This window comes from Bombyx mandarina, chromosome 23, assembly GCF_030267445.1.
Source record: "Bombyx mandarina strain Sakado chromosome 23, ASM3026744v2".
Lineage (NCBI taxonomy): Eukaryota > Metazoa > Arthropoda > Insecta > Lepidoptera > Bombycidae > Bombyx > Bombyx mandarina.
In genome coordinates this window covers 15,032,627-15,058,678 of record NC_143229.1, presented here as the reverse complement: position 1 = coordinate 15,058,678, position 26,052 = coordinate 15,032,627, and the positions used below count along the sequence as shown (strand labels likewise).

The 26,052-nt window shown below is 39.5% G+C and overlaps 1 protein-coding gene across 6 annotated transcripts in view; it reads right to left on the bottom strand.

Moving 5' to 3' along the window:
• Window positions 1-26,052, bottom strand: part of LOC114246582 (GTPase-activating protein CdGAPr) — a 49,705-nt gene that overhangs the window by 14,357 nt on the left and 9,296 nt on the right. For 2 of the 6 annotated variants that reach the window (XM_028179174.2, XM_089737609.1), the window contains exon 2: window positions 24,117-24,163. Coding sequence is in view for 4 of the 6 variants with exons in the window: in XM_028179171.2 (XP_028034972.2) it covers window positions 3,406-3,459 (54 nt within the window). In the remaining 2 variants the exon portion in view is untranslated. Of the gene's footprint in view, window positions 1-3,364; window positions 4,110-16,016; window positions 16,038-24,116; window positions 24,164-26,052 lie in introns of those variants that run through there. The other 4 variants (XM_028179170.2, XM_028179172.2, XM_028179173.2 and 1 more) reach the window with 4 other exon arrangements.

The following is a 26,052-nucleotide window of genomic DNA, read 5'->3' as shown; positions in this document are numbered from 1 at the left end:
CTAGCGGCAAACGTAAGCAAACTAAGTACACTGAAACCCAAATTCCTATCCATTCGAAAGTATGCAGTACACACAAAATAATATACAAGAAATAAGGCATCGGTAACTCAAATTAAAAGTACTACTGGTAGTGGTGATACACTATGCAAGAAATCTCTTAAGACCTTCGGTGTTTCCCGACCGCTATAACATGTCCTTCTTCAAACGAGGCTTGTGGAGAGTATTAAGCGGTAGGCAGCGGCTTGGCGCTGCCCCTGGCATTGCTGAAGTCCATGGGCGACGGTAACCACTCACCATCAGGTGGGCCGTATGCTCGTCTGCCTACATGGGCAATAAAAAAAAACCCTTGAATCGCACGCAATTTAACACAAAATGTCAATGCTCCAGTGTAATGTGTGAACATTGGCTTTAAATATGTTTTTTACTTAATTTTTTTTTTATTGCTTAGACGCGTGGGCGAGCTCACAATCCACCTGGTGTTAAGTGGTTACTGAAGCCCATAGACATCTACAACGTAAATGCGCCACACACCTTGAGATATAAGTTCTAAGGTCTCAGTATAGTCACAACGGCAGCCCCACCCTTCAAACCGAAACGCATTACTGCTTCACGGCAGAAATAAGCGGGGTGGTGGTACCTACCCGTGCGGACTCACAAGAGGTCCTACCACCAGTAATAAACTTAATAAAACAACTAGTAAGTATTTATTGCACTTCTACTTATATCGAGGTACTTGATTATTCCACTCTGTATTTCTTAGAAAACCGTTATTTTCATTACAAACATCTCTGTATAAGCTGCATAACATTTTATGTACTAATAAATCTACATGTTGAGAAAAAAAATATATAGGTTAATTGCGTTCTTTCTACGATTCACGAACTAAATGCTCGGTTATAAGGCGAGCGTGTAGCGGGTAGCGGTTAATAATAAAAAATACAACATATTTTTATGAAGTTAGGTTCAAGTAAGTATTGGAAATTTCGCCGAATGAAACAATACATATGTCCAGACAGTTGAGACGCTTGTTGCTTTTTATGGGCAGAAAGTGGTCTTCTCGCGCCAAATTGGCGGACGGTCATCATGTGATGTCCATGGGCGACCTCTATGTCCGATAGTAGCATAGAACTAGATGGACCTCTAGTTAGGTTGCACATCAAAAACACGTCTGAAATACAACTATTGTGATAGATACCATGGGGTCAAAACAGAAAATTTGGAGTTTTTTATTAGCTTGTAGGTATGAGAGATGAGTTCACGATAAATGATGTTAATGTTGAGGTGTGAGATCGAGATAACAATTATATCGAAATAAGAACACGGCTTTTTTTTATTGCTTAGATGGGTGGACGAGCTCACAGCCCACTTGGTGTTAAGCGGTTACTGGAGCCCATAGATATCTACAACGTAAATGTGCCACCCACCTTGAGATATAAGCTCTAAGGTCTCAAGTATAGTTACAGCGGCTGCTCCACCCTTCAAATCGAAACGCATTACTGCTTCACGGCAGAAAAAGGTGGCGGTACCTACCCGCGCGGACTCACAAGAGGTCCTACCATCAGCTAAAAGCGTTGTTTTCATTTTAATCTAAAAACATAATTGACATTCTTAATTAAACAGGTAAATGTTTCACTTTGGTTAGTTAATGATTCATAAGAACACCGCTCACTCAATAATATATTCGTCGCTATTTACATTAAGCCACAAGCGACCGCTACCCGCTATCAGTAGCGCCACATCCGCGATAGACGTTTATGAACAATCAAATTTTGGTTGTTAATAATTACGAGTCAATAATTGATAGTGTGATGGCGACACTATTCTTAATTACAACGGACGGTACGGCTTTGCGGCATCAATAGAGTTTTTCAATCACGGGATCGCGATTTCGAATTTGGATTCGAAGGAGGCCGATTTAAAATGGATGATGAATGTTTTATTGTAATTTTATTAATAGATGCTAGTCGTGGAGCCGGCCGCATCGTTTGGACGGCACGCACAGCTGGTTCCACCGTGTATACCAATATGAAAATGGTCAGGATCTTACGTAATAGTCAATCTCAGTCTCCACTCTATTGCATAATGACTGTACTACCATACAAACTTAAATGCAACAATTGCTCCACAATATTGTATGGTGATATCCAATTATACAAGCAGACAAGATGTCTTCAATGAGTAGTGGTCCGCCAGTAGACAAAATTCGACTATAATTAATTGATATTATAAGTTTAAACATTATTATGGTTCTATTGTCAAATACTTCTTTAATGACAGATTTCGCCAAGACTACACTTTAAATAAGTAATATTAAAGATGTTAAATATATGGTAGTGTGTGTAATGTTTTTTTTAATGATTTATTTTTTCCTAAAAAAATAATTACGTTTTGCACTCCTTTTCTATATTCTCTATAAGTGTGGGAAATTTCATACTCCTCAGTCTGTGCAATTTTCGTAAAAAGTTTTCACGTATTAATATATAGATAGATAGATATCTATAAGCTTTGGTAAAGGCTTTGCTCCCACCAGCGAGACATCTACTGACACTATGTTATGAGAAAGAAAATCTCACATAACATTCTAGTGTTACTCGGTCAGTTTACGTTTACTCTACAAATTAGAAATGACGAGATTCTCTCACTTACATGCCAATATTTACAGTTAGATAAAAAAACTGCTTACAATAAGTACTGTTTTCTTTACTGTTAACCTGTGCCTTTCTGTGGATCAAAGATATCTGGCTAAAACCTTAAACAGGAAAAAACAGTCTACAGAACATAGATCTGGTGGAAGATCTTCATTTTTATGTTATTCATATAGGTATACAAATTATGAACATTTCAGTTTTGTGTGACTACAAAAAGCTGCAAACGTTTCAAATTATGTATTTCCTTCAGTATCATGGATATCAAACACACAATCTTTTTAATCTACAACATATGAAACATGCACACAAAAACATGCAAAATTAAAATGGTAAATTTTTTTTCAGTTCACAGTTGCATGCAGTTTCTAATATCTTTTGACATACATTATGATTACAGCATTAAACTTATGCATTTTATTATATTCTCTAATACTTATTCAAACCAACCATTTTTTATTATTGGGTTCAGTGCACAAACCTAAAACTGAGGATTTCGTTGTTTGATATTTTTATACTAATAGTTTAAAAGGTACATTGATCTTTTTGATCCTTATAATTTTATAATAACAGTCTTTATTTTAATAAGGCAATGTGTTCAGATTTTTTGAATATTTTACTTCTCATTGTCAAAATGCTTTGTCATAATTAGTGAAAAAACAAGGTAGGGAAAAATTAATAAAATAAAATAGGTAGGTAAAGAAAAACAAACAACATACAGACAACATCTAGAGACAGCCTCGTAACACTAGCTCCTCACATTCTGTCCACAGAGCAGCCACCCATCTGAGCAGACCCCGAAGACTCTTCTCATGATGTTGATGCTTTTTTAAGTTGCGAAGCACTAACATCTGATGTCTTGTGTTGTGTGTACATGAGATACCTTAGCCAATTTATCATTTAATAAAAAAAGATAAAAAACTCTTTTTTCAAAAATGATATGCAGGTCTGCAGTGTGCACTTGATTTCTAGTTCTTTTTCTTGTAAATGTCGTTCACTACTACGGAATATAAACAATTGTGTGTAAATTGTTTTTGGCACAACGATACCACACCACTCGGAAACGAAACAGATCCACAAACTATTGCACTGGCACAGTTTTAGACGTTTAGAAAGTTAACAATATTTCTCAATCTTTTGACAACGAAAAATCTTCACGCTACACTGAATTGCACTTAAAAAAATAAACAAAAAGGTTAAGAACTCCAGTTCATTTACGAAACGAAAAACAAAATAAGTAGCTACATGCAAAACAAAAATAGAAATATTTTTTCAATGTAACATAAGTCGCGAACCCACTTTGAGATTACTGAATAAATAATCATATAAAACTGCTTTTTTCGCTACACATATTTTAAAAATGTTTTAATTCAACAAGAGGTATTTCTTAATTAAATTATGGCAAAATATCCAACAGCAATCTTAGATCAAGAGCACTTCCCCCCGCAGAGCCGGCCCGACTGCGGTCGATGCGATGTTGCCAGAGTTCACAACACAATTCACCTGAATGTCGCGGGAACCTAAGACATTTTTTTGTGTCGTAAATGTCAATTTCATTGTATATTAACGTGGGCGTTTTCTTTTGTTCGTGCTTCATTGTGTTTTATTATGATTAAGAATTTTGTCCAAAACGCTAATGTGACAGAAATAAGAATAATGCTATTGTGATTTTTTAAAGTAATATTTATATGGTAATGAAATGCCGAAAAAGATTTTTAAATTATTCAATTCTTTCTGTTTGTCCGTATATGACTGACGATTAACTAAACTTATAGAAAGCTTTTACCCAATCGAGAACGTTAAAAAACTCGCACTAAGCACACAGGGTCCTATGTCCAACCAAGTTTTTTTTATTGCCCCTGCAAGCAGACGGGCATACGGTCCACCTGATGATGAGTGGTTACCGTCGCCCATGGACTTCAGCAATATCAGGGGCCGAGCCAAGGCGCTGCCTACCGTTAAGTACGCTCCACAAGCCTCGTTTGAAGTAGGACATGTTATAATGCTCGGGAAGCACCGTGGAGAGGAGCTCATTCCAAAGCCGAATGGTACGTGGCAGAAAAGATTTGTGGAAACGCACTGTGGATGAACGCAGTGGCTCCAGGGCTCCAGGTATTATGGATAAAATCAACTCCGGTGGCGGGCAGTGCAATGGTAAAATCGAGATGATGGGATCATCTCAGACAATTTCTCAGAGCACTCCCCGTGGAACATACCGTACAAAATACAGACAGAACTGAAATCCCTCCACAACTCAGAGGTTCCAAACGATCCCAGAGAATGGGATTATAGACAACCCAAACGGCCCTATTCTGTATGTTTTTTTTTTGTTGCTTAGATGAGTGGACGAGCTCACACCCCACCTGATGTTAAGTGGTTACTGGAGCCCATAGATATCTACAACGTAAATGCGCCACTCACCTTGAGATATAAGTTCTAAGGTCTCAGTATAGTTACAAGGGCTGCCCTGCCCTTCAAACCGAAACGCATTATTGCTTCACGGCAGAAATAGGCGGGGTGGTGGTACCTACCCGTGCGGACTCACAAGAGGCCCTACCACCAGTATTTACGCAAATTAAAATTTTGCGGGTTTGATTTTTATTACACGATGTTATTCCTTCACCGTGGAAGTCAATCGTTAACAATTGTTGGGTACATATTTCATTAGAAAAATTGGTACCCGCCTGAGATTCGAACATCGGTGCATCGCCTCAACACGTAAGCACCAGACGTCTTATCTATTAGGCCACGACTACTTTTAGAGTCAAATGAAAGAAGTCAAAACTCGTGTTTTATGTTTCTAGCTTTGTTGGTGACCATGCATGATGGCGACCACTTACTACTGCGGGCCGCAACCGCGTCTGTTTTCAACACAATGTGCGTGCGGGCTTCCTTCGGGCGCTCGTTGGGGCCTTGTCGAACAGGCGCATGCAATGTACGATCTAATACAGACTGTTTTCTACACAACTTACCCTTCACATATCCACGGCAAACGTCTCCGGCGAACTCTGAACTTTACATTATGATTAATCTATTTAGTTGTATTTCTTTTGGCGATTTCATTCTTCCGAAGCCGTATGTACTTAACATATTATTATCGTATTGAGGATTGACTACGCGGCCTAAAGGAATACTGACGCCCGGTATAATCGTATCGACCTAGCAATCAGCTATAACATCGCTTTGTTCGTGTTATAGTTTACTGGCCAGCATTAAAATCGTCCGTCCGGTACTGGTACTGGAGCAATAACTTGAATGACATCAGTCTCCTCGATCTATTACCACTTTCACCGTCATTTTATGACAGTAGTTATAATTATGTTAGTCGTAATAGTTTTGAATCTTCATATTACGTTGCTGTGATCGAAATGACTCCTATGCCTCCGTACATGTGGCTGTATTTACGTTATATATCTTCTCCGACCACATAATGACCTGTATCAAAGTAATCGTATTTTCCAGTTAAATTGTAAGATCCGTTTTAAACAGATACTCAGGGCTGATACATCAGGGTACGCCTAAAATCTCTGGGCTCCAATGCCACGCTGGCCGCGCTTACCTCAAGTATCGATCTCATTTCCTTGTATGTGCATGTTTATTTAAATTAAATTAGTAAAAATGATATATATTCAAACAAAAACTAAAAAACGTAATTTACGAAATAAGGACCATAGCTCATAAATCACCAGCAAATATACCAACAGTCAACAAGCCAAATCTGCAATTTAATCGGAAAACCCTCATAAACTAATTACTAATCAATCTCAACGTAATCTGAACATAGACTATAGCGAAACCGACGCAATTTCCGTTTCCCTGGCTCGTCTGGTCGAACGGCGTCGATTCTAATTTTCACGAGTGACGTAACATCATATTGCTATGGTGGAAGTCTGTAGTTTCTATTAACTCGTTACAGGGGGTTTCAAGCGACGGTGAAAGTTGCTTATGGTGTAGTCAGCAATAGAGAAATATACATTTTCGTGTATTAACTTATTACGGGCAGGCATATGTTAGAAGAGCTAGTCTTATCTACAAACGTGACTTACATAATCTAGATTATGGCAGTAGGAACTGAATAACTGACAGTCAATACGCAGAGTAAGCTAATGTTTTACCAATGTAATCGAGATTGGTGATGTCTATAGGCATATGTGTGTATCTACAGAAATAAAATTAGTTAAAAAGGAAGTTCATTATAATTAATCAAGTAGATGCAGGTAAATATGAAAATGTCGACTCGGTTCATAACCGCGTCAATATCCTAAAATATATCATTTTAATCAAATTCTACCAGCTTCCTCAGCAAGCCATTTAATATTGCAACGTAGTTTATTTCAATAAGTACTTTTAAAGTTATAATTACTATATACTGCAGCAATTACTGATGTTGTTTACTGTAAGGAACACTTTGACAATTAAAATCTGATGCATTAGAAGTTCATTTGAGTTTTGTCGATTTACGGTGTTTTCACTACTAGCAATCAATGTCTTAAACAATTCTTACTGTGGACAATTACAATACTTTGGTTAAGAGGACCACAGGATCTCGTGTAAACTTTAAGTTACGTGCATTTGAATTGAGAGCATGCTTTTGCACGCAGTCTTGTTCCTACGATATCTTCTGTTATATAAGTTACCCGTTTACAGAGGCATTAAGGTATAATTATATTAATCATAAAGCATAACTATTGGCCATCTGAGGAAGTTCATGTTTCGTAATTCCGAAGCGAAAACAGTTGATGGATGCCTTTCGCGCTTATACCTTAGATTCCGAGTTTTGCAATTCAAATTAGTTTAAATAAGAGCTAAGCGCGGCTTATCGTTTAATTTCAAAAAGTCTATTACTCTATTGTGAGTTTCGATATCAGTAACTTAACACCCTGTACATGTAGGAACATAAGCATAATGTTGTCGAATAGGGGTTATCCTAACTTACAGCCCAGAGGAAAACATGAGTCCAAGTGAAGATATCGGAACAACTATAGAGATATCTCACAGCAGAGCTGTCAGCTACAGTCAAGGAGCACTCAATGAGCTGCATGAAAAGAGTCACAGACCTCGATAAAGTAATACCCTTGAAACAGGAAGATACAAATTTTCCGCTACAAATATAAGCGAGTCGGGAACGGTGTGTGTTGTAGGATCCCAACCGAACCCCCACACTACGTCGGCGACATTCGCGTACCTACGTACGTAGCGATACCGGTTTAGTGACGCCACGCGACCTCCAACCGTGACTTTTACCTAGAACCCGCTTTATATTACTGCTATTGTACTGTTTCATTTGACTGTGCTTTTTATGCTGAATTTTTTTACTACTAGATGACTAGAAGCATGATATGAGTTTTTTATTATGACAAAGTAACCGTCCGTCGCAATCTCTGAAGTGGCGAACTTTTTTTTATTTATTAGTTCGGTGGACGAGCTCACCTGGTGTTAAGTGGTTACTGGAGCCCATAGACATCTACGACGTAAATTCGCCACCCACCTTGAGATATGAGTCCTAAGTTCTCAGTATAGTCACAACAGCTCACGGCAGAAATAGGCAGAATAGTGGTACCTACCTGCGCGGACTCACAAGAGGTCTTGCCACCAGTAATTACGCAAATTATCATTTTGCGGGTTTGGGTTTTACTACACGATGTTATTCCTTCACCGTGGAAGTCAATCGTGAACATTTGTTGAGCACGTATTCCATTACAAAAATTGGTACCCGCCTGGGATTCGAACACCGGTACACCGGTAGATACGAATGTACCGGACCTCTTATCCCTTAGGCCACGACGACTTTAAATCGGGTCGGGGTATTACTGGCAGAGTTTGTTGTTGCTACCGATTGAGCTGTCATCCTGTTTAAACGACAGGGTACTCATTATTTTAATTCAATCAATACTTCAACAACGGCTTTTGAGGAGAACGAAAAAAAAACCACAACATTATGATTAAATCCTGAGTAAAGATGCTTAGAAACAATTCCCTTTGGCGTTGCAATAAAAAAAAACAAAAAAAAAATTAAATAATCATTTGATCTATAAATAAAGAGTAACAAATAGTTTTTTTCCGTTTAGATTTATTAATCATGAGACATTTATAATACACAGCGCATTCCTCAACACAAACTGACTGAGTCACAACCGGTGCTCAATAAAAACCGAGAGGACAAACATTAATCCTAATATAAAAATGGATCCGAAGTATATGTAACACGTAGTAGAGCTTTGGAAGTTTTCGCGGCATTAAGGTTAAAGATCCCGGTGTGTTCGTATTAAGCGATGATGCTATGCCAGGGTTCACATCCAACAGGCAGGTAGGTCCTACTTAGCAGATATTTACGAACGCCCTTCACAGTAAAGGAATTGTTATGAAATAAACATCAACCCAGCAGGAAATTATAGTATAAAAAAAATATCGGTTCTCTGTAAGGTCTGTAAAATCAAACCAGCAAAATTATAATTTGCGTAATTACTGGCGGTAGGACCTCTTGTGAGTCCGCGCGGGTGGGTACCACCACCCTGCCTATTTCGGCCGTGAAGCAGTAATGCGTTTCGGCTTGAAGGGTGGGGCAGCCGTTGTAACTATACTTGAGACCTTAGAACTTATATCTCAAGGTGGGTGGCGCATTTACGTTGTGGATGTCTATGGGCTCCAGTAACCACTTAACACCAGATGGGCTGTGAGCTCGTCCAACCATCTAAGCCATAAAAAAAAAAGTCGGTTTACTGACGATAGTTGAACGTGACAACGTCATAAGAAAATACTGATGGAATGGTTTCATTTTTCAAAAGAAAATTTTAATTTTATTTCTTTGACAGATATTTTGTAAGGACAATTCACACCTTGAGATATAAGTTCTAAGGTCTCAAGTATAATTACAACGGCTGCCCCACCCTTCAAACCGAAACGCATTACTGCTTCACGGCAGAAATAGGCAGGGTGATGGTACCTACCCACGCAGGCTCACAAAAGGTCCTACCACCAATAATTTCTCTGATCTACGAATTTCGATGACGAAAATCTTACAAAATTATAAAACAGAAGATATAGGTATGAAGTTCTACTGTCTATATTATCTGTTATAGGGTTAAAACAGTAAACTAGTAGAATTAATTGAAGAATAAATAAGTTGAAATACTTCCATCTTGATTATTTAAGTTGCATGTATTTATTTCCCCGTCTTTTATCCAACACAATTGAAACTTTGTGGTTGCTGTTGGAACACCACGGAACGTTTCTTATTGCTACTTAGCAAATAAAACTACGCATAGGGATTAATTATGAACTTACAAAAAGAGAATTAACTCGACCACATGCAATGGAAGGAGCTAGTGACATCATATCCGGTTGCTAGTAACCGGAGTTAACCAATTGTGGGAGTACAGTTTTTTTTAATGGTCACACTTTTTTTGACAATACTTACTATAGCTTGTTAAGTACGACAGGTTATGAGTTCGATATTGGGCGCGTGTCGACTGTCGTGCACAGAACAGTTGGTTCTATTTCACACTCATTTTTTCCTTTTTTTTAAAGTCCATTCCGCGAACGAGTCAATATCCCACGTATGTTTTTGTTTTTATTGCTAAACGTGTGGAAGAGCTCACGGCGCACCTCGTATTATATGGTTACTGAAGTCCATAGAAATCAACAACGTTAATGCCGCCCCGCCCTTCAAACCGAAAAGGATTACTGCTTGGCGCCGGAAATAGGCAGGGCGGAGGTGGTACCTACCAGTAATTACGCAAATTATAATGTTATTCCTTCACCGTGGAAGTCAATCGTGAACATTTGTTAAGTACGTATTTCATTACAAAAATTGGTACCCGCCGGCGGGATTGGAACACCGGCACAGTTGCATCGCACGATATCAGTACACCGGCCGTCTTATTCTTTAGGCCACGACGAAATAATCATTAGATTAATTTCAATTTGATCAAATTCAAATATAACTACGTCAATTCTAGGTACAGCATTTATTTAATACAACATTTTGTATTCCAAAATTGCTCATCGACCGATACGTGTAAAATATAAATAAATAATAGAATAATATACTTCTACAACTAGAAACTCGTTTGAATAATATGCATGATAGTTACGAAACAATATAAAGATCTCGCTTCAATGATTAGTGGTTCTAGTACACAACTAGTTATGTTAATCTATTAATTTATTCATTCAGAGAACTACTACGCATTGTCGAATGAATAAACTATTAACGTATCGTACGATAAACTATTTTACACATACTGTGTTTGTTTAGTGCGACTTTTTTAACGTTCTCGATAGCGTAAAAGTTAACTAAAACTGCGCCCCTAGCGGCAAACGTAGGCAAACATTGCTACTGGATACAAATTTGAGTTAACTTTTACGCTATGGAGAACGTTAAAAAACTCGCACTAAGCACACTGGTGGCGTTATGGGTGTGGCCAGAATTGAAAAACTTTTTAGCTATCTATATGAAGATAGATAACAAAAAAACGCAATTATTTATTTCTGATTGTAGGGCATGCTCGAGTCTGTTGATGGATCCACTTGATCCAATCTCGATGCTGTTCGCACTGGACACTTGTAGTGTGTATGTCTAACATATCTATACGCGTTCTATGACCAGCAAATATTCGGTCGATGTCGGAGTACCCGTCAGACCGGTGATTCGAAGATTGGGGGGCATGCTTGATTCTGGGCCACAAACATTAAAATTATAATTACAAATATTAAGACATTTCTAGGTTTTTTTTTTCACATTTCCTGTCTTAGATTCTGAGGTGTGGCGCTTAACAGGTTTCGACTTCCTGCGCTTAGTTTTATTTATTCATTTTAATTAGACCTCCGTTATATTACCAATATAAAACCGACTACCTAATCTACAAATCACTAAAAATCGTAGTCACTCTACACGCAACGAACGCACAACAGTTAATACTAAACCATATAGGTAGTTAGTTAAGAGTGAAACTAGCTATGCATACATGATCCCACTGGACCACGAGTATAGTTCGCGCTCTAGGACTTCATGTTGGCATCTTTGGTCTCCAGGTACCAAGCAACCCTATGTAGACTGTACCCCCTTTAAAATTTACGGCTAAGGCCGGCTGTAGCCCACCTAATTGTCAGCGTCCTCCATCTCTAATGTACAACAATAATGGAACTTGACGAATGTGTACATTTCCGTTGACAACATAATAGTAACTTTTTTCTTATAAAGGAACGATTACTGGTGGCCCAGAGGCTTTTCCAGTTTCACCAGGACAGGTGAGTGAGCAAAGGCTTAGCCAGGAGGGTTGGGATTTGCTGACAGATGCCCGAGCGCCTGCGAAAGAGAACTAACAGATCCAGGGGTGATAATAGTACCATTGATCTGATCTCATCTCATCCCAAACTTTCATTGAGCTCTTGTTTCTCTACTGATACCAGTATATACAACATTCATGCAAAGCCTTGATGCCTTTATAGCCTATAAAGTTTCCAAAAATCGTAACACGATCCCCAGTATTCCACACGATTGAAGATCGCTGATCGCATGACGCACACACATGTCGGCAGAATGTCCTCCTTCACCAGATGTCGACCAACGTGACACAGTCGCGAGGATGTGTTTTTATGTAATGCAATAATGAATGTAATGAATTTACGTTCCCTTCGGCACTGAACTAGGCCGGGCTGGGTTGTTTTAACAAAATCGACTGTCGAAACTTCTTGTATCGGGCAAGTTGCAAGTAAAAAGTAAGTGTTTTTTTATTATTTTATTTACTCAGATGGGTGTACGAGCTCATGGTCTACTTGGTGTTAAGTGGTTACCTTGGTCCAGACATCTAAAACGTAAATGCCGCCACCACCCACCTTGAGACATGAGTTCTAAAGTCTCAGTGTTAACAGCACAACGGCTGCTCCATCCCTCAAACCGAAACACATAACTGCTTCACGGCAGAAATAGGCAAGATGGTGGTACCTACCCGTGCGGACTCATAAGACGTCCTACCAGTATGTGCTTTAAAGAAATATCAGATTTGAGGATCTCACAACATAAATTGAGTGTCAGCTATCATTGAGGAGCCGTTGTGACCTCGGATTCCCCGAGTTTTCACATTGCTTTCCCATGACACAAGTAGTCTTATATTTATGTTACTTACCAATCTCCTCTTAGGATCCCTTACTTCTGTCGCAGGGAATTTATGGGAGAGAATTATTTCGGTATAATGCATACCACCTTTTTTTATTGTTTAGACGGGGGAACGAGTTCACGGCCCACCTAGTGTTAAGTGGTATATAGTGATTACGCTAATCACAATTAATTTGTGCGTATTTCATCGTAAAAATAGGTACGTGTCTGTGGGATTTCAACACCAACATGGTCGCATCGCTCATACGTACGTACACCAGGTGCCTTATCCTATAGTCCGTGATGATTTCAAACTTATGCATCTCCCACCTTTACTAGGTTAGTAACGTTTGTAGAACCGCAATCCATGCATTTCAAAAGTACCGTTCAAAATTAATTAAAGTATTTTAAAAGTGGAACAAAATTCAACGTAAGTAAGCCATAATGTTTCCTACGAATACCAACCGGTTTCCGTAAATTTTACAAATCGGTTATCATCATCAAATCACAGATAAATCCTACATTTTTTAAAAATCTGTGCTAGTTGCTCCAAGAAAAAAGAAACGGTAAATATTTAAAGATGACTTCAATTTTACGGGCGGCTTTTAGAAATTGGATATCAAGCTTTACGAAAAATAAATTGGCACAAATAATCGTCATTAAGAGTGCAACAAACTTCGAGTAAGAGTAAAATTTGCCTGAATTTTTCGGGAGAGCGCGCATATAAATATAGCAGCACTTGCAATATATTTTAACTGCGCTATTTTTGTTTTTTTTTTTAAGCAAAATACTTTATTTTTGGAAATGCATATTTTGAAACGTAAAACTATAATTAAACGACATGAAACGAGCAAGTTTTTTTTTATTTTTCCAATACTAAAGCAACAGTTTATTTAATTTGTGATATTCAAAAATCTCGGCTTCCGGTCCCGGACCCGCATTGTATGAAACCGTGTTTTATAAGACTAGAAGCCACAACAAAAGGAAGAGTAATTTTTCTTACTTTTTCTTAAATCATATTTACAGTAGATGACCGAGCTTTGCTCGGCTTTTTTTTGATAACGCCATCTTGTTGTGTCTTTAAAGCGGTTAGTTGCCCTCAATTAAGAAAAATAGTATTATTATTCGCCAATAGATGTCGGGAAGAGTTGATTATTGAAAACACGAATAAAACAACATTTTCTGAAAATTAATCGTAGGTAGATCGATTTATCGCCCCCGAAATCCCCTGTATACTAAATTTTATGAAAATCGTTGGAGCCGTTTCCGAGATTCAGATTATATACATATATGTATATTAATATACAAGAATTGCTCGTTTAAAGGTAAGATAAGATAAGATAAGAATAAGCAGAACAGTTTCGGTTATTTTGTGTGCTCATAGTAACATAATTTTTTTAATAATTTTAAACGAAAATCCCGGTACCGTGTTGTAGAAGTATCGTATTATAAGACAGTTGCCTGTACGTCTGTAATTAATTAAATTAAAAAAAAAACATAGGGTTTTTTTTTTAAATAACTACCTCAAATTAATTTTTGAAATAAAATCGACCTTTTCTTTCCTTCGCTTCAAGGCAGAATCAAACAATTCATCCGTGTTTTTACAGCCCAGCGATTATCATTGGCATCATAAAGTTACTCTATGATTCAATACGTCTAACTGACGGAGCGAAACAGCGCGTTGCGTGACTGCGAACAATACAAATACTATCTTCAGTAGTTCTTTAGTCACCTTCTATTGAACTTAACCTTTTATTTATTTTTTGATCACAGAAGGATTACTGGTGGCCCGATAGTCTTTTCAGTTTCACCAGAACAGGTGGACGAGCAAAGGCTCGACCAGGAGGGGTAATATTTGCTAACAGCTGCCGGACCGCCTCTAAAGGAGACCTTACAGCTCAAGAGCAACTGCTTCGCGAATGTCTTCGATCGAAATGAAACGGTAGCGGTTAAATAAAACTAATTTGGGAGGTAACGACAGAGGGAAGATCTTCTACCGAGTGGGTGAAGTTACTCAGTAGACCGACGGTCCGAATGTTGTTGTTCTGCCCTTGTTTTTTTTATTGCTTACATGGGTGGACGAGCTCACAGCCCACCTGGTATTAAGTGGTTACTGGAGCCCATAGACATCTACAAAGTAAATGCGCCATCCACCTTGAAATATAAGTTCTAAGGTCTCAAGTATAGTTACAACGGCTGCCCCACCCTTCAAGCCGAAACGCATTATTTTTTCACGGCTAAAATAGGCGGGGTGGTGGTACCTACCCGTACGGACTCACAAGAGGTCCTACCACCAGTAAAAAATATAAAAATCATACGTAAGATCAGGTAGACCGACAATCACACTATATAGTCTATTTCCTGAAGAGATTTAACGTGCGCGTCTCGCTGATGTTCATGTTTTCTTCTCTCCTTACTTGTACGAGCGTTGTAAAAAGTTTGTTTTATTAATTTCACTATTCCCAAGGTAGATTGACCCTTTAGCCATCTTAAATTAATCTACAGCAATGGTCTCTATAAAATGGCCGGAATATACTAAAATCACAATTCACTTTTTGGATGAATCCGAGTAGCCATATTTACGTTTTCACACATAAATGGTTGATAAGCCACCAATATTACAATATTATTTTCGTAATAAAACAATTAACAAGATGATAGCTCTGCACGTTCACGCTATAAAGCCAAATCCAGTTGCAACAGTTATGTTGCCGGTGCGAAAAACTATATAGTGAGCTATTCGCACGCGACAATACGAGGAAGCTCGTTGGGGTCACGCAAATTTGTCTGCCGTGCTTCGGGGTTTCCTTCTAAGGCAGACAAATATACAGCCCATCTGACGATGAGTGGGCACCGTCATATATGTTATTAAGACCAGGATCACTGGTCGTTTCAAGGTATTTTGAAGAAGACCTAAGATATTTTGAAAAAGTTTGAAGAAGGACATTTCTAGCGCTCAGGAAACTCCGGGGAAGTAAGAAGCAGTGGTTCTCAACCCACGGCTCTTTGACTCTTCCGCAATATTTCTTATTATCTTGCCTTGTAATAGACGAATAAACATTTATTTTAAAACACAAGGGTATAACATTATATGTGAAAAAATGGCTCTTTGAATAGCTTTCAATTGCCGGCCACTGTCCTAGAGGCGTGTGGCACGTCGCGAAATTACTTAATTGAACTGATGCTCTCCAGTGACCGGCTGTCCTGTGTTTGTTAAAGAAATCATCTCTATCTCAAATATAATAACTAAATGTTCAATAATATATAATACTCACAGCTACTATCATGGCGAGGTGCCGGTCGATTGCCTCGCCCGGCCAACAATACACTTCACAATCGCCCAGCATTGTATCCAAGCACCAAAAATCATTGTTATTCAAAGTCGATAACACCCCATCGGCCATTGCGGGACCATAGAGCACTAACGCGACCTTGATACCTTTAATCTTCCTATGCCGCCCAAACGACAGGATTATCGAGGTCCTTCGAGACACCTCCACACCTGAACACTAACCGAGAGTATGACAAAATGCGTCATAACGCAATGGATACTTCGACATTCTATTTTAATATAAGTGTCGTGGGTGCTAGGAGCTTCAGATCTGGTGCAAAAGGAAATCGAAGCGCACTAGTGATTGACGGCAGAAGACCGGCCGGCGTCCACAAGCACGCAACTATTACAAGTAACAGTAATTACTGGACATTTCAAGGATACGCGTTACGTGTTGCATTGACCGCAACCACGAACGAACTAAGCGGAGGATCAGCGAAGACGCTCAAGCGACGACTTCGAAAAGAAAAAGTCACGTCAAAATGACCGACTTTTGAAAACGTTTGATTGGTATTTTCCGGTTTCCGCGAGCACAGATATGCGTTGTCTATTCTCGAATTTACTAGATCGACGCTGGGTGTGTCCGGAGCTTATAAGTACATTTTTGGGACACACAAAGCATCTTACGATAAATTCAAATACAAAATAGTCAATACCAAGACATTAACCTCGTTCGTCAGTCGGGTAATGACAAAAAGGTCCGTAATCAAACAGCACGTAGCAGACTTGAATTTAAAAGGTTAATAGAAGACACAATCTATACTGAACATAAAAAGTACGAAGGTGTTTGTTGGAGACGGTTTAAAAGGGGTCAGAATTACATATTTACTATTGAGTATTGACAAATAGAAGACGGGTGGAACCACAACAGACGCTCTAGATTTTCATTGATTTCTCTAGATGGACAGAACAATTTATGAGAGCTGTTTCAATCTTCAGGCTTTACTTCGCGCCGGTAATGGGTAGGATGTTGGTGCAGAACCTATACGTACTTGAAACCGGACATCACAAATGGCCACGGTAACGGCCACATGGCAATGATCCGGTACAGCACACGTCTTCAACGTAGAGAGATATGTACTTCCATCGAAGTTTTAAATCAGCATGCAGGTAGATTCATTATCGTCACACCACGATAACATCTAGTCATGTAAATTCAACTCAGAGTTATTTCGTAATTAACGAGAGTGTGCTACTGGGTGCTAAAAGAGCCGAAAAACTAGTTTCCAAGACTGGGTCAATAGGTTTCTCTGTCGTAATTAAGATGCTTATGAAGAAAAAGCATAGCACTAGCTAGCGTCATCCATGATTTTAGCAATGTCAATATAGAAGATTTAATAATGTCAGTTACCGATGGTAGGTCTGCAGCAGCGTAAAAGACCACTACAGTATTCGCCGAATTTGAGTATTAGGGTTCTTCGAGTATTTTACCAGAGTACTGGGATGACCAGCCAACATTCGCTAATGGTAGAGCATATTTAGAGCAGTATGTTTTTTTTTGACTAAGTTGGGCAGACCAGCTCACGAACGGTCATAGAAAAGACACATCATGGATTCTACTGTTCAAGCCGGAGTACATGACTGTTTCACGGCAAGTAAGAGCGGGGGTTCAGGGTACCCGTCCGTCTGGGCCGTCAACAGTACCTACGACCAGTATTTAAAAAGCAAGGAGTTTATTAGATTTATCTGTATTGACCTATTCATTTATGTAACGGAATATTAATAGCTGCTGAGACGTGGATTGCGGCAGGTCTAGAAAAAGAACGCCGATGCTCCGGAAATGTGGTGGCTGGAGACGAATGCTTGGTATTTCATGGACCGAACTTCGCACCAATATCTCCATTCTTCAAGAATTCGGCAATAAGCAAAAATAAATATTTAGAAGTATTTTTCACATACTTCAAGATGACCAATTAATTCGGTGCACTCGTATCGAGGACAGTATAATATTTTTAATTACGACCACTTTGACCAGGAGCACCAAGAAAAAAATATATTATTTGATTTGCTATCAAAGCGCGTTTTTAATATCGTTTTTTAAACGCATATGCAATCGATTAAGAATAGATTTACGTGCTGCATAGTAGCAGATAGGTGAGGAATTGTGATCTATATTAATAGATTGTTAAATTTGCTAGATGTATACAAGCGAGATTTCGATGATCAATACGATAATTCATCATTCCCGTTTCGCAAATGACAGGATGTTTCTTGGTCTGCAAACAAAGCATCAACGAATTCATGAAGTCGGCCAAGAAGACATAATATTTACAGTCGACGCACGGAAACACATTGCACGTTTATAATCGGAATTTCCTTTCGCATGCACTAGCACATTGCAGTGTCACGTTTTACAGAAGGCTTTACAGAAAGGTGTTCTGCACCAAATTAATGTTATTTAAATTCTCCTGAAATAGCGATTATGTGGTAATCTGGAAAAGACGGGTGGGTAGCTTCCCGAGTCAAAAATGCTGTTTACAACTTCATAAAACCTTTTTTTTTTTTTTTATTGCCTTTGTAGGCCGACGAGCATACGGCCCACCTGATGGTGAGTGGTTACCGTCGCCCATGGACTTCAGCAATGCCAAGGGCAGAGCCAAGGCGCTGCCTACCGCATAACCTTAGAAGGAGTATTCTTCAAGTATTCTTCTTTCAAGGAGTCAGTGTTTCAGTGACTTGATGATGCAGTAGTTACGCCCCTGACAGGAGCGTCGAGGGTTGTGGATTCGAATCCCAGGCAAACATTCGTGATTTGTTTGCTTTTTGTCTGGGTTTGAAGTCGTCGTGGCCTAAAGGATAAGACGTCCGGTGCATTCGTATGAAGCGATGCACCGGTGTTCGAATCCCGCAGGCGGGTACCAATTTTTCTAATGAAAACGCACGTTACTCAAAACAAACAAAAAAAACAAAACGCTACTCAACAAATGTTAACGATTGACTTCCACGGTGAAGGAATAACATCGTGTAATAAAAATGAAACCCGCAAAATTATAATTTGCGTAATTACTGGTGGTAGGACCTCTTGGGAGTCCACACGGGTAGGTACCACCGCCCCGCCTATTTCCGCCGTGAAGCAGTAATGCGTTTCGGTTCGAAGGGTGGGGTAGCCGTTGTAACTATACTGAGATCTTAGAACTTATATCTCGAGGTGGGTGGCGCCTTTACGTTGTAGATGTCTATGGGTTCCAGTAACCACTTAAGTTCAGGTGGGCTGTGAGCTCGTCCAACCATCTAAGCAATAAAAAAAAAAATAAAAAAAAATATTATACTTAAAAGTATACTCGTATATGTATTTATGTCACTCCTGGTACCAATAACACAGATAATCTTAATTTGGGGCCGGGGATGCCCGTGCGTGATTTGCTCCCAGTTGTTATTAACTGACCTAACCATAAGTGTTAGTAGTAGGTACACCATATTAAAGGGCCAAATGATTGATTCCCAGTGGTAGCAGCGGTTCTCCTAACATCCTATCTGCAGTCTTGATCACGGCGCTTGCAACACAACGAAATGTCAGGAAAGCATGAAACGTGAAAATTTTGGTAAGACCCGTGAGACCGGTACGACTCGTTAAACAAGAGAGTGTAATATTCTCAGTATGTTTTCAAAGTAGCATCTCAATAATTCTCTCCTTCTCTGATTCTTGTACATATGCCATTCATATATATCATATACCAGATAGTTGGCAATCAATCTGAGCGTGGTTACTTAATGCCACCATTAAACAAAAAATCTCGACTTTGGGGGGATCTTTTAATATTAATTATCTCTCATGATTTGTTTATCCAACAATCGTTATGAATAGTAGAATTCTCAATGGCGACAGTGATGTCAAACATACGGCCGATAGTAAATCTGTAAGTCAACGTGTTTATGTTGTGTCGACTGTTGTTACGTGGCAACACTTATTATGTCACACAGTACATTTCGATACGTCAAACTTTTGGCGGGAAAGTGAAGAGCCAGCAATTTTGTATGAAATGTTTTATTGTATTAATCTATATAGTGTTGTTTTTTCGTGATAGTGACGTAAACGTGTGAATGCACAATGGAACGAAGACGCTGCATGTGGGTTCTCTGATTCTTACAGGCAGTCCACTGAAGCCTCACAAAAAATTTTGATTTTTTACTGAGATGACATTTTTTTTTTATTGCTTAGTTGGGTGGACTAGCTCACAGCCCACCTGGTGTTAAGCGGTTACTGGAGCCCATGGAAATCTATAACGTAAATGCGCCACCCACCTTGAGATATAAGTTCTAAGGTCTCAGTATAGTTACAACGGCTACCCCACCCTTCAAACCGAAACGCATTACGGCTTCACGGCAGAAATAGGCATGGCGGTGGTACCTACCCGCACGGACTCACAAGAGGTCCTACCACCAGTAAATACTGTTTGTAGCCGAGATAAACACTGAGATGGCAAGATAAAAAACAGATAAATGTTGCATAAAGCACACCACTGGTCCACTCTCGTGCTCCACTGACCAGAAAAGCTAGAATTAGCATAAGCACAACGTTTGTTCACATCTCTGACACATTCATTAATAATTACACAATAATGTCATTTTTCGATGTGGTTCTTTATGATTTTATTATATATTAATAATTTATTAATATTTTTAGATAAATTTTAGATCATCAAATCCAAAATTAATAAATCCGTGTTGGATATTTTGCCTTTTTTCTATCAAGCGACCAAGTCTTCGCTCTTGTTAACTGTAAAATTTAATGCCGTCTGTAAATTTATTAAGTGTATTTCATTCAATAAAATTTTGAAGCTATTTCGAAGCTCTCGTAGTTCCTCCGAGAACGACAACTACTGCCAATCCTGGGCCCCTGGACATAACAATGTGATCAATATCGCCTTTATTTGATAAATAATTCGAATATTTTATATTGTAGTTACCGTGCTCACGGCCGACTTTATTTAACTATTGCGCTGACTACCGTCAAATTTTTGTTCTTGTAGTAAAATTGTAGAATTTTTAATTTTGAATAATGAACTAATCATGAAATTTAAGTAGGAAAGTGGACCCTGGCACTATACAGGGAAAACGCTAGGAAAAAGAAGAACTAATGAATGAATAAATCAATGAATGAATAACGAAGAAGAATGAACTAATAATGAAAACAATAAACGCGTGATACTATGGTAAAAGTTGTTTTGATTGGACTATACTTTGAAGTCGTCGTGGCCTAAAGGATAAGACGTCCGGTGCATTCGTATCGAGCGATGCAACGGTGTCCAAATCCCGCAGATGAATACCAATTTTTCTAATGAAATACGTACTTGACAAATGTTCACGATTGACTTCCACGGTGAAGGAATAACATCGTGTATTAAAAATCAAACCCGCAAAATTATGATTTGATTAATTACTGGTCGTAGGACCTCTTGTGGGTCCGCGTGGGTAGGTACCACCACCCTGCCTATTTCTGCCGTGAAGCAGTAATGCGTTTCGGTTCGAAGGGTGGGGCAACTGTTGTAAGTATGCTGAGACCTTAGAACTCATATCTCAAGGTGGGTGGTGCATTTACGTTGTAGATGTCTATGGGCTCCAGTAACCACTTAACACCAGGTGGGCCATAAGCTCGTCCACCCATCAAAGCAATAAAAAAATCAGTAAATCCAAAACAAACTGAATATCTGAATGTCGTAAAAGGTCGAATACCTGAATGTCGTCACATGTACAGGCAGTCGCACTACGTTACATGTAGATTGGCAGCCCCTGACCTAAGACGCTTAGTGAGCCATTTTCGGCGGGAAACTGAAGAGTGATGTGATATTCAAAAAATAAATTTACAAAACAACAAAGATGTCAAAAGGTCGAGTTACCGATGGCCGTAACAAATCATAAAAGTATTTACCGGATTACGCAGTCTTGACTTTTAGACCGAGAACGCCTAAACCTAAGCCGTGCACTTTAACCATAGTAGTGTTGTAAACACAAACAAACACATCAAATAAACGTTCACAACGTGTATACGTCGCTTACTTACAATAAAGTTCTTTAATGTAACTACAATTACGTTGAATTTCTTTTGTCTCGGTTTTACAAGCAAGCACGCGATGTATGGGTGTGTGTATCACAGAATTACATGTCTTATTGAGAAAGGATTATGATGAAATTTCGTTTGAAGTCTATGTCGAAACAGAAGCTGGGTGTTACCAGACATTAAACGTGCTTTTTCTCCGAATTCGGGTGATTGTTATTAAGTTTACATTGACGTGTGTAATGTATCTATAGAGAGCTCAGTGGTCAAGAGCGGGGCCTTTGGTTTAGGATGGAACAAGAAAAACTTTAAGCTTTATGTTTACGGCCTTTGCCGCCGGAAACAAACTATAATATCCACTTTGTAATTTAACTATTGTTATAACACAAGCCTAACCTCTCATGTGAACTCGCCAAGTCATGTAAACTATAAAAAACTTTAAATTACTAAGTTACTAAGTTAACAATTATACTTGTCACTTTAATTAAATTAAAATTTTGTGAATCCCCATTCGGCGGAGACCACAAATACCGGACGTAGATTCGTCTTAGGTAATAAAATTACATCGTTTTGTTAAGTACATTACGCGCGAACCATTAGCTCTACACGTAATTTCGGATCCTCGCGGTCCACTAATAACAGTGCTTCTAGGTACCCCAAGCATCGGTCATCGTTCTCGTCGAACCCGTCGCTTGCGACGAAGGGCTCGGCGAGTAAATTAACCCACACACAACCCACTTCCGCTCCGCGCCGGATCTTCTCAGGGAGTCGCGTTTCCGATCCGGTGGTAGATTCTGCGAAGCACTGCTCTTGCTAAGGTTAGTGTTAGCAACGATTTCAAGTTTGAGCCCCGTGAGCTCACCTACTAGTTAAGGTTACACTGATATGATCTCTCTAGAGTCTAGACCATCAGCTTGGATAGGAAAAAGAAAAAATGTCCGGAGCGCTACCTACTAGTTAAGGCTACGCTGAAATGGTGTCTCTCAAGACAATCAGCTTACGTAAGAAAAAAAAATGGCTCCTATATTTAAAAGTACTAAGAACAATCAACTTATCCTTAAAGCGGTAGTTGTTCCATCCCGTGCGGAACCATAAAAACATTTAAACAATTTCCTTATAAACCGCAGAGACTTCACGCCCACAGCCAGTCTGTACACGACCCCGGCCCGGGGTCAGCACCGAGCTCCGCGTCAAAGTCAAGAACGACGCGACCTCAAAACGGCATTTATTTCTATGAGTAACAGTTATTTACGAGTATACAGAATAACGATAATAGACTTTTCGACAGATTACCGTTGGCTGGAACCGGTTCGGAAAGAGTTTCGATTGGCCCGCGCGACCGGGACCATCCTAACCACTTCCGCAGGGTCAAAGCCTCCTTTAATTATTTTCGAAATATATGTGAAAACCATTCCGGTATCGAAATGGTAAATCGAAAAATACCGATTTTTTCAAGTCGATTCTGATTTTACGTATTTATTTCAACGGCACTTTCCTGTTTCGTGCCCCGCTCGTGGAGAGAGGAGACATCAATGGAATAAATAAATAAAATAACAATTAAAAAATACAATAGTTCTGCCAAAAAAGTCAACATAACTCGGGATGACTTAAGAATTATATATAAATCCAAATCTGTTCAGACAAATACGAGTTACGGTGAAATAAAAATCACACAAACTTGAAAACCTTAGGGACTGTGTACACCTCGTTTTTTAAGCGCGGTGTGCACGCGTTTCTAAAACGAGCGTCGACGCGACGGCGCGCTTTTATCCTACAGAGGGGTTTGTTGCCGTTAGTATCGATAGGAACGCGATGCTAACGCGCGTTTGTATCTATTCAAACGCGTATTTGAATGTATACCAGTGTGCAAAGGTCTACAGGCTGCGTCTGACTTGCGTGCGTATCGCGACTGTATCGCGACAAATGCGCGTAGACAGCGCGCTTAAAAAACGTGGTGTGCACAGACCCTTGCAGTGATTTTTGAGTACTCGCGTATAACAGACTCTTTCTCTCAATACATATATAATAATACAGAAGATAACAACTTACCACTTCTATATACGCCGTTTACAATTTCGTCACAATGCAATCCATGTCTGAAACAAAAAATAAATAGTTTAATTAATTAACAGCGAACTGTCAGATATGTACCTATAAAAAATTAAAATCACTAAAAAAGTACTTTCAAATATGTCTGTCAGGCTCACAGTTGACCTGGGGTTAAGTCGTTACAGTATCTTTACCTCAGATCAAGATGTTGCAACTATAATGTGCGTCTCACTGTTTAGATCACACAGGAGCATAAGGATGCTTTACAATTTGTAGGGCGTGCTCTTGACAACGTGCGGCCAAGGTTGTTATCGCCACGAACTCTTATCAGCTACGATTGAGCACAAATTAACGATTATATAAATTTAATTGAGGTTATTGGTAATTAAACGTCTCTCGCTTGTGTCATTGCGTTAATGTTAATGAACTCATGGCCAGATCCCGTACTGACAGAACAGAGCTGATAACCGATTAGAACGACATTCGTTGGCGGTTTGGTTGGGATCTGCCTGCGGTGATCTTCACCCTGAATACTTAGTAACATTACCAATTCTGCTAAAACTAGCAATTCTCTCAGGTTGAGCGCGTAAGCTCACCTACCAGTCCGCGAGAAGTTGGTATAGCCCCTTAGGCTACCAACGATTAAGTAGGGGAAAAAACCAGTTCAGCACTCAAGTGCCTTTCTTTTGCTTAAGACGGGTGGATGAGCGCCACACTGGTGTTAAGTGGTAACGGGAGCCCATAGACAACGTAAATGCCACCACTCACCTCGAGACATGAGTTCTACGATCTCAGCTGTAACAGTACAAAGGCTGCCCCGCCCTTCAAACCGAAATCCATTACTGCTTCACGGCAGAAATAGGCAGGGCGCTGGTTCCACCACCAGTAAACAATAGCAATATTCTATGACATTGTAACTATGGTAAAACTGTACCAGCATCTAATTGTGACTGATGGGAGGATGCACTATAAGCCCACAAGAGTAGGTGTCTCCGTGCTGCTTATTGCAGTCAAGAGTTTTCGGTTTGTAGGGCACAACTGTGACTTCAATCTGCTTCTTCAGACCGGATGGCGGCTTGACTGGGTCCCTGCCATTTTTGATGTTGACGGTGACCAAACAGCAGGTGGTCCGTGGGTAATTTGGTCTCTATGTCCTTCTATAAAGACAATAAAATGTTTAGTGCTGATTAACATGTCGAATGGCTTTAATGTTATCAAACTTTGGAGACGGACCCTTTTGTGCCAAACGTCAATAACATAACATAAGCGTAAATGTATTTGATAAAAATGTTATATCGAAAAAGATGTCAGAATTGACGGTCGAATGGTGATCACGGGACGAACACTAGTCACATTAAAACGATCATAAAATGACTATTTTTAGAACACATTCATACTTAACTAGGTGCTAGGTACGTAGACAAAATCAGACAATTGTTACTTCGCGAAAAGTAAACATTATCCGCCACGCACGACGGCACATGTGGCTCGAAGTGTGTTTTGGCCACAGATGACGTCAGCCGAGCTTACGCAATAGAAAAAAAAAGCTTCGTAAAATATACGAGTCATTTCAAGAAACGATAATTGCTGTATAGTTCTCTATTATAATGAAGTTATCTTACCCATAGACACAACCCACTGAGTTTCTCGCCGGTCCTTCTCAGTGGGTCGCGATTCCGATCCGGTAGTAAATTCAGCGAAGCACTACTCTTGCTAGGACCAGTGTTAGCAATTCTCTCAGGTCGAGCCCGTGAACAAACCTACCGGTCTGCGCGAAGTTGGCATAACCCTAGGCTACTAACGATTAGGTAGGGGGGAAAAAACTGTCTTGTCAGAATGTAATACTGTGTTTAGTGCGAGGTTCGTCCCGACGCGACGGCGACGCCCGGACGTCGCGACGCCCGCCTAGACGCGGGTGACATCATCCCGAAATTCA